Source organism: Aphanomyces invadans (genome assembly GCF_000520115.1).
Source record: "Aphanomyces invadans strain NJM9701 unplaced genomic scaffold supercont1.27, whole genome shotgun sequence".
Lineage (NCBI taxonomy): Eukaryota > Oomycota > Saprolegniomycetes > Saprolegniales > Verrucalvaceae > Aphanomyces > Aphanomyces invadans.
Window position 1 is genome coordinate 677471 of NW_008580172.1, and position 12012 is coordinate 689482.

The 12012-nt window shown below is 56.4% G+C and overlaps 7 protein-coding genes across 7 annotated transcripts; 4 read left to right on the forward strand and 3 right to left on the reverse strand.

The window, feature by feature from the left end:
* Positions 1–471: 471 nt before the first annotated feature.
* H310_10726 (hypothetical protein) lies at positions 472–1309 on the reverse strand. Its single transcript, XM_008877174.1, has one exon. The coding sequence runs from the start codon at positions 969–971 to the stop codon at positions 513–515; it is 459 nt and encodes a 152-aa protein (XP_008875396.1). The 5' UTR covers positions 972–1309; the 3' UTR covers positions 472–512.
* Positions 1310–3095: 1786 nt separating this feature from the next.
* Positions 3096–6027, forward strand: H310_10727 (hypothetical protein; the record flags this gene model as incomplete). Its single annotated transcript, XM_008877175.1, has 13 exons — positions 3096–3500; positions 3548–3629; positions 3680–3939; positions 4110–4271; positions 4316–4539; positions 4607–4688; positions 4740–4883; positions 4942–5091; positions 5132–5260; positions 5302–5370; positions 5429–5497; positions 5561–5673; positions 5715–6027. 13 exons carry the CDS (start codon positions 3096–3098, stop codon positions 5971–5973), a joined length of 2148 nt encoding a protein of 715 aa, XP_008875397.1. The 3' UTR covers positions 5974–6027.
* Positions 6028–6034: 7 nt separating this feature from the next.
* H310_10728 (hypothetical protein) lies at positions 6035–6725 on the reverse strand (the record flags this gene model as incomplete). Its single annotated transcript, XM_008877176.1, has 3 exons — positions 6035–6322; positions 6374–6429; positions 6491–6725. The coding sequence occupies 3 exons, from the start codon at positions 6723–6725 to the stop codon at positions 6035–6037; spliced, it is 579 nt and encodes a 192-aa protein (XP_008875398.1).
* Positions 6726–7522: 797 nt separating this feature from the next.
* H310_10729 (hypothetical protein) lies at positions 7523–8147 on the reverse strand. The gene has a single exon (XM_008877177.1). It carries the CDS (start codon positions 8119–8121, stop codon positions 7702–7704), a length of 420 nt encoding a protein of 139 aa, XP_008875399.1. The 5' UTR covers positions 8122–8147; the 3' UTR covers positions 7523–7701.
* A 17-nt stretch (positions 8148–8164) lies between these two features.
* On the forward strand, positions 8165–8616 carry H310_10730 (hypothetical protein). The gene has a single exon (XM_008877178.1). It carries the CDS (start codon positions 8185–8187, stop codon positions 8530–8532), a length of 348 nt encoding a protein of 115 aa, XP_008875400.1. The 5' UTR covers positions 8165–8184; the 3' UTR covers positions 8533–8616.
* Positions 8617–8792: 176 nt separating this feature from the next.
* On the forward strand, positions 8793–11507 carry H310_10731 (hypothetical protein). The gene is made up of 8 exons (XM_008877179.1): positions 8793–9289; positions 9345–9506; positions 9564–9822; positions 9867–9993; positions 10042–10220; positions 10268–10507; positions 10566–10838; positions 10935–11507. The coding sequence occupies exons 1-8, from the start codon at positions 8845–8847 to the stop codon at positions 11389–11391; spliced, it is 2142 nt and encodes a 713-aa protein (XP_008875401.1). The 5' UTR covers positions 8793–8844; the 3' UTR covers positions 11392–11507.
* Positions 11508–11529: 22 nt separating this feature from the next.
* H310_10732 (hypothetical protein) lies at positions 11530–12008 on the forward strand (the record flags this gene model as incomplete). The annotated part of the gene is made up of 2 exons (XM_008877180.1): positions 11530–11718; positions 11766–12008. The coding sequence occupies 2 exons, from the start codon at positions 11530–11532 to the stop codon at positions 12006–12008; spliced, it is 432 nt and encodes a 143-aa protein (XP_008875402.1).
* Positions 12009–12012: the final 4 nt, after the last annotated feature.

Genomic DNA, 12012 nt, shown 5'->3' on the forward strand with positions numbered 1-12012 from the left:
ACCTCGAACTAGAGAACCACAGCATGACCACATTCGGAAACGTTTTATTCTTTTTAACGCAGGAACACTTCAGTCAAATCGAAGGGATTGGACGTTCATTTCCAATTCTTGCGTTTTTTACGTGACCAGGGGGATTCAGTTGCGCATAGGTGGTGTATACGAACACCAAGATAATTCTCCACTTGTCATTCGATCGACTGTAGTGAATATATGTCTTTTTTCCTGAAATGGTGAAAAAGTACATGGGAAATGTCTTGGAAATGGAGCAACTCAACAACGGCTTTTTAAAAACCGATAGAAACGAATGCACAAAAAGGTTAGCAACTCTCTCAACGTATTTGCTCTTCTCCAGCAAATATGGACTTTTTCACATTTATACATAATAATTGTGTACTGCAACGGATCTGGTCAAAATAGCAACAAATTCGTTTTAAACCACAAAAAATAGGAAATTGACTCACGGGGTTCTAACAGTTGGGTCCCAACTGAAACTTGTCCATGAACGAGTGCGATCACTTGGAAGTTGTCGACAGCCATGAGGAGCACACGATTGGGAGCGGCACTGATGGTCGGGATTGTCTTGGCCCACACCGCGCGCGCTGGACCATTGGCGTATGCGATGTGCCAAACGGGATGCAACGCTCTGGTTGTGGCGTGCTACGGAGCTGCGGGGTTGACGTTTGGCACCGTGACAGCAGGAGTTGGCGCTCCTGCCGCTGCCCTTCTCTGTAATGCTGGGCTGGGAACGTGTATGGCAGCGTGTGTTGCGGCCGGATGTGCTCCAACGCCCTGAGCAACGGCGCGAAAACAACTCTTAACCCACGTCGATTCGATTTATGCAAACCAACAAGGTGTTTTTGTGTATTACTTGACTGTCCAAGGAGAGCGGTCTGCTGTGCACAAATCACGCGAGCAACGAGACTTGGAGTCCGGGTTGTTTGGCGAGGGTGCTTCTCGGCACAAGTGCACATGGTGCCGTTCCTTGGAGGCTAGTTGGAGAGGGGGGTTGTGTGTGGGTTTGGTTTCAACGAGTACGAAAAAATGCGACGAAGGTCTTTGCAAGCGAGGGAAGGGCCCACGGGGCTCGCCTGGCTTCGTCCCGCCGCCTGGATGCGATGTCTCGAGGTGTACCCCATGCCAACCCTTTGACGATGTCTGCTGCCCTTTGCTAGTCGCGATTCGTTTTCACGTCAATGTTAATACACGTATTGAAACCACCGCCCGAGTTCGCCCATGTACGCGGTCGAGTTCACGACCGCACCAGTGGTCGCGTCGAACGCAATGCACGCCATGGTGGCATTCCACTCGACGCCGCCGTCGGAGCTCAGTCCTCGGCAGAACGAACAAGCCCTGTCGCAAAAACCAGTTGGGGCAGCAAATTGTCATTTTCGCTTTGACGTGGTTTCGGCCGATGGTGGTGCATGCGTACTTGACGAGTGTTTTCCCCCGAAGAGCTATTGGGGTGGGCCTTCTTGCCGGGTTTACGTTCACGGGTGCCATGTGGGCTGCCCTCCGATACACCGGTGACCCGCCTTTGTTTTGTCCGTGCTGACTGCGTCGTTTGGAATTGTAGGGCGGGATTATGGTGGGGCAGCACCTGGTGAACCCCGGACGACGTCGGCAGAATGGCAGGCGGCTACCCATGACTACATGGTTGAACAGAAGATGAACCCCATGGGCGAATATCGGAAATAGCCAAGCGAAGCTCATCCCATGGTCGACCATCAGGACGCCACCTAACACGGATGTATATGTCACGCGAGGTGGTAGAGTGGTTAAGGTTGTCGGACGGCCCTGTGATTGCACGTGCTACCCAGGGAAAGGCAGCTAGATCTTCCACCAAGTAGACTCCAAGTTCGCATCCCTTTCGACCTCATGCTTTACGCCAAACGGAATCAAATCCGAGGATAGGATCTGCGTCAAAGGTCGAGTCACGGGAAGGGCGTCCTTGGAGGGAGGGCTGCGAGCCGTGTGTGGTTAGTGTCTTGGGGCTGGCAAGCTGTAACAATGGTTGATGCAGCCTGCCCATGCATCAGTTTGCCTATGGGGCCAGATTCGGCACAGGATTGAATGATGACCCAAAGCACACATCGACCGGAATGTTGGGTCCCTTGATCTGTTTGGGCTGAATGAAGAGTCTCGACGCTCACGGGGTGCTTCACGGACGGCGTCAATGGGTCTGCCGTCGCGACCTCAAACGTGGTGTGGAGCACAGGCAGAGCGTAAATCGGCGACTCGAACTTGTACTTGATGGCGGGGATCGCTGTCATTGTGCTGGACGCTAGTGAGGCGACCGAGTTCCTGCCGATGCAGCCTCCAGTGGACTCGACAACGTTGATATTGGCGAAGCACAGCCAAGCCAGCCACATATTTAACACTCCTCGTGGTCGAACGGTTGGGCGACCGAGGCATGCCCCTGGGGGTCTCTCCTGTTCGACTTTGGCGAATCCAATGAAACAACGCTGCGCACACGTCGAATGACGTGTGGGAAGGTATGTGAACTGCTTTATCTTCGCCGTTTGCTGACTGCTAATACGTTTCAGGGCAAAGTCAACAAGGTTAAAATGAAAGCTACCTGCGCGCATGCCGACGTCATCCTGCACTTTTGCGGTCTAGTCAAAATACCTCGCTCCGTGAACAATATTCATTGTTGTCCTGGAATCGTCTAGCCCATCGTCTACACTTTGCCTACGTCCTGTGCCCTCTCCGCTCGTGCTGACACGGCTCTCGTCATGATCGAAAGGCATGGTTGTGTGCAGTCGGACCACGATCCCACGGCTCAGCAAAACCCACTGGGAAACCTCGATTTCATAGCGGGAAGAAATGGCATAAGACATGGATGAGACGATGCACTGACCGCCACCTGTCGTCATCTACGCACGGAGCCGCGTATTCCGCCCGCGCGACGGAGGCCAGGTCGGAGTTGGCACGTCGAAACACATGGACCAATCACACCCGTCGAAGGGGATCCATTGGTCAACTTATTAAAATACCCTTCATTTAGTATGAAGGCTATAGTTTCAAATAAATTTTGCCAACCGTCACGATCCACACCACCCTTCCTTGGACAGTTCGAAGCGCCCCCCGCCGCAACGATGCTGCCGTCGTTCAAGCTACACATGCATCACGCCATCTTGGATCGCCTGGCAAAGGTGGGCAAGTACGACGGCACGCACCCGTCGTTGACGTGCGGCACGTCCAGTGGAAAAGTTTTCCTCCACACTCCGCACGACAAGAACGAAGACGACGCGGTCCAGGCCGTGCGATTCCTCAACATCAATCGCGAGGTGTCGGCGCTGTGCGTGGGCAAATTCCGTGACCAGGACGCTGGTGACACCCTCGTCGTCGGCACGCACACCAACATCCTTGGGTACAACGTCGAGAAGAACTCGGATACGTTCTACAAGGATGTTCCCGACGGCGTCAACACGATGCTGTTTGGTACACTCCCCAACATTCCGTCGCGAATGGTCATGGTCGGCGGTAATTGCTCGATTCAGGTCGGATCATGACGCGTTCGATGCTAGTCGTCACACGGTCATCGTAGGGCTTTGACCGCGAAGGCAACGAAACATTCTGGACCGTCACTGGGGACAACGTGACTGCGCTCGCGCTGTGCGACGTGTCTGGTATGTGTCGATGCATTCAAACAACGCTATATCGTCGACATGCGGCGCAGGTCGCGGCAACGAAGAACTCGTTGTCGGGTCAGACGACTTTGAAATCCGAGCATTCCACGCGGAAGATGTCGTGTGCGAATGCAGCGAAACGGGTCGCATTGTCGACTTGGCGACGATTCAAAAGCACTTGTTTGGGTATGCGCTCGAAAACGGCACGGTCGGCGTGTACAAGAACAGCCATCGCGTATGGCGAGTCAAGTCCAAGAACATTCCGACGTCAATCACAGCATTCGACATCAATGGAGACGGCGAGCTCGAGGTTGGTCCCTTGCCCGTCCACGTTCTTGTGGCACTTCCCACGTGCATGGTTCTTGAAGTGATAGCTCGTGTGCGGCGGCGGGGTGGTTTCGCCGGCCTTGGCGACACCAGCGCTGCATGGGATTGTGCTGGTGTCGTTGACGATGCTCTTACCGCGGCGGGATCATGTAGATTGTCATCGGGTGGAACAACGGCAAGCTTGAAGCCCGCAGCGTTGCGAACGGCACGGCGGTGTACCGCGATCACTTTACCGCTCCAATTGCAGCTGTCCTCACGTCCGACTACCGGCTGCGGGGCAACTCGGAAGTCATTTGCTGCGCCGCCGACGGCGAAGTACGTTACGTCGATTCATTCGTGCGTCATGCATGGCGGCGTAGATCCGAGGGTACTTGTTCGAAGGCAATGCGGCGGACGGGATGACTGTCGACGGCAGCGGCGCCACGGCAGCGTCCTTGTTGGAGGACGACATCTCGGTCGAAGAAAAGGAAGTTCAAGCACTGATCAAAGCCAAGGCGGACCTCGCGAGCAAACTCAAAGCGTACGAAAACGCCAGCGCAAAAACCACTAAAGGCACCAACGTGCGCGTCGCAACGACTACCAAGTAAGCACGCAGACGCTGTGGCCGCCTCGTCGTGTGGCGTGCGATTCACGCTCTGGCGTTTGTGCAGGATTACGATCACGCCGACCACCACCATCTCGCACGAAAACATTGAGCTGACCGTGTCGACCGAAAACGACAGCGTGATCAAGGTGGTGCTTGCAACGTTGGCATGCGGTCGCCGTCATGGAACGTGTGTGTAGATGATTGTGATCTTCGACTACGACGCAGGCATCTTTGACGGCGAATCGCTCGTGATCCGACCGACCGTGCCCAGTTCCAAGGCGGCGGTACAGCTCCCGACGCTCAAGAAGAACATCGAGGCGTCGCTGCATTTTCGTGTGCTGGTGACGTGAACGAACGAGTGCCGACGCCACTTCTGACAGTCGTGGCCACGGCTCACAGGTCGGCAATCGAGGCAATGGCAACGTGTTTCACGTGTTTGAAGAATCGTTTGTGTTGCCGCGGTTCGCCGACTTTTTCCCGCTCAAGTCGGCGGCCCCCGTCCGGCCGTCCGGAATCGTCAAGTTCAAAAAGCCCGTCCGCATGCAACAGGTTCGATTGTGTGTGTCGATGACGCTGACGTCGGTGTTAGTTTGGAGCGTGGGTCAAGTCGGCCTTCTTGCAAACGGACGTGCTCAAGCTGTCCGAGTCGGACGTTGACATTTCGTTCAAAAACGTTGGGGACAACTCGTTGCTGTCCATCTCGACGACGGCCACGAGTGTACGTGAGCACGGCGACTGGCGTTGTTGACGACGCACTAGATGGAAATCCGCGTGGAAAACATGTCGGTCGCGGCCGAGCTGATCCAAGACTTGTGTCGCGCGCTGCAGGTGCGCTGGCCATCCGACTGCGACGCTCGATGAAGAGGCTCAATGCGTCCCTCAATAGATTGATGACCTCGAGTCGGTGGCGGACTTTCCCGAGCAACTGGCCGAATTTCGACAGCTCCTCGTTCGGGTACGATCGCGTCACCCGACCGACTCGTTGAAATACTCACGAGTTGCTGCATGTGTGTCGCAGGTGGACGAGTACAACAGCATCCGCCTCAAGCTCACGGGGGACATGGCAGACGACTCGAACCAACTCAAGCATCTCGTGATCCGCGCAGAAGATGCGCGCATCCTCCACGACATGTACGGCCGTGTGTCGAATTGGTGTCAACACACACGTGCAGGTCGAGCATGCGGGCGTACTACTCGGAGCTGTTTTCGCTCAACAATCAACTCTTGGGCGAGTACACGAAGCGAGCTACGAACCATCACGCGTTGTTGGATGCGCTGAAAGACGTGAACGGGATGATCCAGCTCGCGGCGCGGCTGCGCCATGGCCAGCCCAAGTCGGCCGTCATCCTGGCCTGTCGCAAAGCCATCAAAGCAAACAACATCCACGCGCTGTTTTACATTGTCAAAACGGGGCGGGAAGAGTCGAGTTAAGTCGATATGATGTCCACAACGCAGTGAATCACACTTGTCGACATTCCGCATGGGGCACCACCTACTTGCGCTTGGCTTCTTTGGCGCCGCCATGGTCGTCATCGTCGTCGTGAAAATATGCCTTGCCTTCGTCCCCCGCCGCTCCGTCCGACCCTTTCTCGTCCGCGTCCATGTCGGTGGCATCGGCGGCGCCCTTGGCCGAGCTGCTGATCTTGCGCTTGGCAGGTTGCTTGGGTTCGGCGGCCGCTCGCCGGCGCATAAACTTCATCAGGTTATAGAACGCCTGGTAATCCATCGACGCGAGGACAACGTCGAGGTAATCGCTGGCCTTTGGGTCGTGCTTGACCGCCTGCACACCGCCCATGCGTCACACGGCGTGCAGCACGCATACATGACGCACCGATCGACAGCGCTTGCCAAACTCGGCCTCCGTGACACTGTGCTTGGCGTAAAACTCTACACAGACCATCATCGGCATGACAATGGAAGGAGCAGTGGCGCATGTTCACCACACTACCCTTCATGAAGCGTTCAAAGAGGTCTTGGAACTGCATAAACAAGTCGGTGTATTCGAGCTTGTGCTCGTCATCGTCGGTGAACCGAAGCGCGTGCTTGAGGAAGAACGCCTCGAACGCCGACTGAAAGTCTGCTCCCGCGATGAACAGCATAAGCTCCCGGATCAAATCGTCCTGGATGTGCCCAATGTCCATCGCACGCAGCTCCTTTTCGCACGTGTACGAAGCCGCCGGCATCTTGGTCGGGCGTCGTCTACTCTTTCGACAGCAACGGGCAGCCGTTGAAGATATGTAACTCCTTTGATCGGGGGCAGACGCCGGGATAACATCCAAACGCACTTCCAACAGCGCCCAAAACGTACGAGTGTGCTGCATGCGGGTAGCGCGGGGGCGACCGTAGCCACGACGTCCCATGCGTGTCGAAGTACGTACCGAGCGGAACAAGCACCAAGTAGAAGGGAAGGTCCGAAAAGCGTTGGCTGGCTTCTGCAGCGTGTTTTCGAGCACGTCCACAAGAGAGTTTTGCATGGGCTCATGAGAAAGTAGCGGGAAGCATGGAGGGGTTCGAGGGCGTGGGGGGGTGTCGAGGCGCCAATTTGGCGAGTTTCGCACATGGACAGGGCAATACGACCCTTGGATGCATATGCAGTCGCATTGGAGCATCAGGTTAGTCGTCCGTGTTAATGCACGTGCTGGCGCCGATTTTACACAAAGTTGCTGACACAAGTGGACACGTGGCGGAAAAACGAGGGCGGGGGCCACCGTCGGCTTCTACTTCGCCCATCCATCGCGGACGGACCCCAAACACAAATTCGCATTCTAACGCATCGACATGTTGCCGTCAGCGACTCCGCTCCACGCCATGGCCAAGGCAAGTAGCAGCAATGACGCTATCCACCGTAGTACGGTCAAGAAAACCATTGGATGTGTCAGCGCGATTTTCGCAGCCGTCGGACTATTTGTGGCGGGCCTGTGGCTCGCCAGCCGGCGCACCTCGCCCAAGTAAAGCACGGCGCGTGAGCCCAACTCGGGCATGCTCTCCATCGTTGCATATTAGGCATAATATTATCGCCGCATTTCACTATCCTGTCCCATTGTGTCATACGCTCGTTTGACCTGCTCAACTTCATGCGAGGCATTCTACTCGGGCGACGAAAGCCTGCCGAGGACGCGCTTCACGCGATGAAAGAGATAGCTTTAGCTCCTATTTAAGTCAGTGCTCTTGGTCGTCTGTCTTCCGCTTGGCCTTTTTCGTCTTCTTCCGCCGCTGGATCCGTCGAAGGGTTGCGTCCAGGTCGGGACAGTCGGGGTTCAAGACCTCTCCATCCATCTTGATCGCTGTGTCCACCATATGAAGGCGCCATGTTTCCATGTAGCTGCTGTACTCATGAACGCTGGCTGCGATGAACACACCGCTGCGGGTGGCCACATGACGACGAGGTAGGACGTCTTCACTCGTCAATCCATCTGCTTCCGAATCCTCAGACGCATCTTGCATATGGCTAAAGAGGATGTCCTCCATGAGTTGAACAGTCGCAAGTCTCTCATCGTGCGTTAGCGGTGCTCCTTCCGCCTCCATCTCGGCCAACACGTCGACCAGCGCTTGCCCCAGCGCGCATGCTGCAATAGGCATATTGAGGCAATCCGGATATCCCTCGGGCTCGGTTGATTTTTATCCGGATTCGTCATCCAGAGGATGGCGGACCTCTACGACGACCTGGACACGTCCGTGGATGGTCGAAGCAGCGTGCACCTGAAGAAGGAGCTGCGAGTTGTGCAAGAACAATACGACAAGCTCAAGAAGGAGGCGGCACTCCTCCAGCGCTTGAACAAAGAGCTGGCAGAACAGAACGCGATCCTGGAGACCAACTTGTCGACTGTGTTCGCCACGGCCCAGACAGAGATTTCGCGAAAAGATAAAACAATCCAAGAGCTGCGCGACGAGCTGCACGAAGCAAATTCGCGTTGGCCGCACCAAGGACGCGACGCGTTCAGTCGACGAGATCGTCCCTCCCCGGGTGCATCCCATCGTGACCGCCACTAAACTCGTCCTCCCTCTTCTTCGCGACACATTGGCGTCCGCGGCCCTGGATGCACAAACGTAATAGAGTCCTAGATGCATGCAGAATGAGCGCCGATCGCAGCGTCGAGCGAGGCATCGCCATGGCGCAGGGAGGGACCGCGACGGACGGTGCTTGCTGACGTTATCCGGATCGTCCACTCACATGTTTCAAACGCGTTTTAGACGCGTCTCAGACCTATGTCAGAATCGTTTGAAACAAATCGCCCATTTCGAACGATTCCCGCGAAGGGTTGCTCGGTTCAAATTTTCCAGCACTGGGCGAGGCGCACATCGATGGCAGGGGACAGCCCGTCGTCGCCGCTTGAGGCGGCCTTCGCCGCGGCATGTGATGATCCAGCGCGTCGGGAGAAGTTCGACATGACGGAGAAGGAGCAGCAAAGTTTCCTCAAGGCTATGAAAGACCCCGAGTTCCGCACGCTCTTGAACGACTACATGCAAGAGATCTCGGACCCGGCCCACCGCGCCGAACAAGAGATGTACCTTCGCCAGCTTGAAAACGACAACAAGGTGCCAACGGACAAGCAGCTCGTCCTTCCGAAACCCGGGTTTGTTGTCAAGACAAAGTATAAACAGCGCAAGATCTTCGTCAACGTGTGCTCGTCCGAGAAGATGCAGCCACCATCCAGCACACGCGTCGCGTCGACTCCATCGACCGCTGGTGGCACGTCGTGGAATTTGCCTTATTGTGTCGGGCCGCAGCGCATGGAGCCTGACAAAGGTAGTGCACAAAGTTGTGGCAGGACGAATTGGCGATGTTCACCCTGGGCGTGCAGGGGGGCAGTCCATCGCGACCTACGACGTGTGCTACCATCCACGTACCGTATTGCAGGCCATGCAAAGCGCAGCGTTCATGAAAATGCTAATCAACACGGCGCTGGACGGTGTCGACAAAGTCTACGAGAACATAGACCCAGACCCGAGCAAAGTTGAACGAGGTAATCGGTGGATGCCGTTTGGGTGGACGCAGTCGGGACGTTTGCATATTCCAATAGATTATCACGTTCTCAAAGGCGTCTCGTATAAGTCGGGCACTCCAGTCACGATGTGCCTGACCACACCAAAGCCCACGACCGATCCGTCCCGCCCAAAGCAACCGACTCGGCGCGCTTCCCTTGAGCCGGCTGTCGTCGCGCAAGCTAAGCCCGAGTCTGCTTCACCGCCGCCCCCGACCACGGCCGAGCCACTCGGGTCGTCTCCACTCATTCAGGAACTTAGCAGCACCACGACGTCTTCGTCGTCGAATCCTCGACCGTACGTTCGGAGGAAGCTGCAGTGTCGGCTCACATGACCCCCAGGCTTCCAACCATTGCCTATCGTATTACCCATCGCGGACAGTTTGATCTGGCGGACCACATAGACAACCGTGAGGCCAAGGCATTCCGTCCGCGGGACCTCGTGGTCAAGATGGCGCTGCCCTCGCACGTACGATCTCACGTTCATGTTCGTGACTGACGGCGTGTCCATGACCAGGCTTCAGCTGCAGGCATCGATCTTGATGTGTCGTCGACCGCCGTTCGGGTGACGGCGGCAGGTTACGCGCCGTTGGCGTTCGAGTTGCCGTTTCCAGTGGTCGAAGCCAAGGGAAAAGCCAAGTTCGACAAAGCCACCAAGACGCTTGTGGTCACGTTGCCCGTCGTCGAGCCGTCTGTGTATGCCGATCGCATTGTGGGCGATTCTAACTCGGATCTGTTTAAAGCCCCGAGCATGTTCCGTCGGAAGAAATCAAAACGGGTGAAGAGCCCGCCGTCGAACAAGTCGCGGTGCCACCTCACAACGACACGATGACCGAGCATACGGCTGACAGAGTGCGCGAGCACGGCATGGCTCCATCCTCTGTGGACCACACCCGATGGGTTGCCCCGCCGCCGCCGACGGAACACGGCGAGTTTGTAGCGTATCGCGAGTTTGCCCAGATGGCCAAGCACGACAAGCCCAAGTACGTCGACAATGTGTCCGATCGCAGTGACGCTTATAGAGGGCGCACTGGACAACAGCATCGTGTACCATCGAGCACGCAGCTCGATCCACGAAACAAAGACGCATGTGTCGCATTTGGTTCACGTCGCTGACGTGGATGAAGCATCGCTGTCGACCGTAGACGACGGCACGGCCACTTTGTTTCGATTCCAAGCTGGAAAGCCCCGCGTGTGGTACGAGTATTGCGTGCACCACCGCCATGAGACCGACCAAGGCGACCCGGTCGTCGACTGGACGGTTCACGTCGCCTCGCAAAACGTGGCGATCGTGTGTCGCAAGGGTGCACCGACGTACGTCGTCTAGCCACGTGCTTTTTGTTGGCCATCATGATCGACGAGCGTGATTGCCGGTGGTGTTTTGACTCGTGAAATGAAAATGTTGGATAGGGCCGAGCCTCCGTTTCGAGTGCATCGTGTGTCTCCAACCGTGATATCCGTCCTGGTCGACGTCGCCAACGTCGACCCAGCCGCGGTCACGTCGTCCTTTACCAGCCACGGGTTTGCGTTGGCCTTTCGTCACGACGATCGAGTCAAGTTGGAACTCGCGCGATCGTTTCAAGATGCCATTGACCCAGACAAGTGTCGCGTTGACGTGGCGCAGGACAACGTGCTGGTCGTGCTGGCCGTGACCAACCCGGACGGCATCTACTTGGATGTCGAGTCCAGCCCGCCACGCGTTGCGACGGACGAGGGCGATATGGCCGCGCCAACCACGTCAAGTACCTCGCTCGTCGCTTCGACCAGCAATAACTCTTTGCAAGCGACTGCGATGGTCGACGAGCCACCGCCGCAACTCGTCCAAGTCCCTCGGTTCTCGAACGATCTCATGTACGAGCTCGATTGAGCCAACGGCGACACCCCGCTTGAATCGTTTTAAGTACAAAATCGACGTTGCCCTCGTTCGATGGCTCGTCACTCGAATATAAATAGAACTACTTAGCAACGGCGCTTGCCATCGCGTGACGACGGTCGTTGAGGGCCGATGAACTTGGAAGAGCGGCTCGCGCACTTGCAGTGGCGCAAAGTGTGCAACCAGAGTCAGATTCAGGGGGCACTGAAACAGAGCCGACAAATGGCCGAGAAAGACACGCTGTTAAACGCGACCGAGTCCAAAGACCGAACGTCGTGGGTCAAAGCTATCGTGCAGAGCGAGATGGCGCGGCCGCTCGAGGTCGGGGACGATTTGTCGAACGAATGTATCATCAGGCACGGATGTAGGTCCCGTTGACCGTCGTCGACGCCATGCAACGGGAAGCGGACGAAGAAAATCAAGCGCTGGAGCGGACGTCAGCCTTTCACGCACACAGCATTGCATCTATCCAAGCCAAGATCCGACAGCGCGAGGCGCAAGCCAGGCGGCACAAAGCGTTTCGCAAGAGCAAGCAAGCGTTGTTGGCGAATGGCCCGCCCAGCCCCGCGTCGACAGCCAAGCAGCGAAGCCCGGCGCACAACACGAATTAAGAAC

Coding starts and splice junctions, on each gene's coding strand:
- H310_10726 (XM_008877174.1), bottom strand. CDS start 971: ATGTGCACTTGTGCCGAGAAGCACCCTCGCCAAACAACCCGGACTCCA.
- H310_10729 (XM_008877177.1), bottom strand. CDS start 8,121: ATGCCTATTGCAGCATGCGCGCTGGGGCAAGCGCTGGTCGACGTGTTG.
- H310_10730 (XM_008877178.1), top strand. CDS start 8,185: ATGGCGGACCTCTACGACGACCTGGACACGTCCGTGGATGGTCGAAGC.
- H310_10731 (XM_008877179.1), top strand. CDS start 8,845: ATGGCAGGGGACAGCCCGTCGTCGCCGCTTGAGGCGGCCTTCGCCGCG. Junction 9,507..9,563: donor CCCGAGCAAAGTTGAACGAG/GTAATCGGTGGA, acceptor ATATTCCAATAG/ATTATCACGTTCTCAAAGGC. Junction 10,221..10,267: donor CCCGTCGTCGAGCCGTCTGT/GTATGCCGATCG, acceptor ATCTGTTTAAAG/CCCCGAGCATGTTCCGTCGG.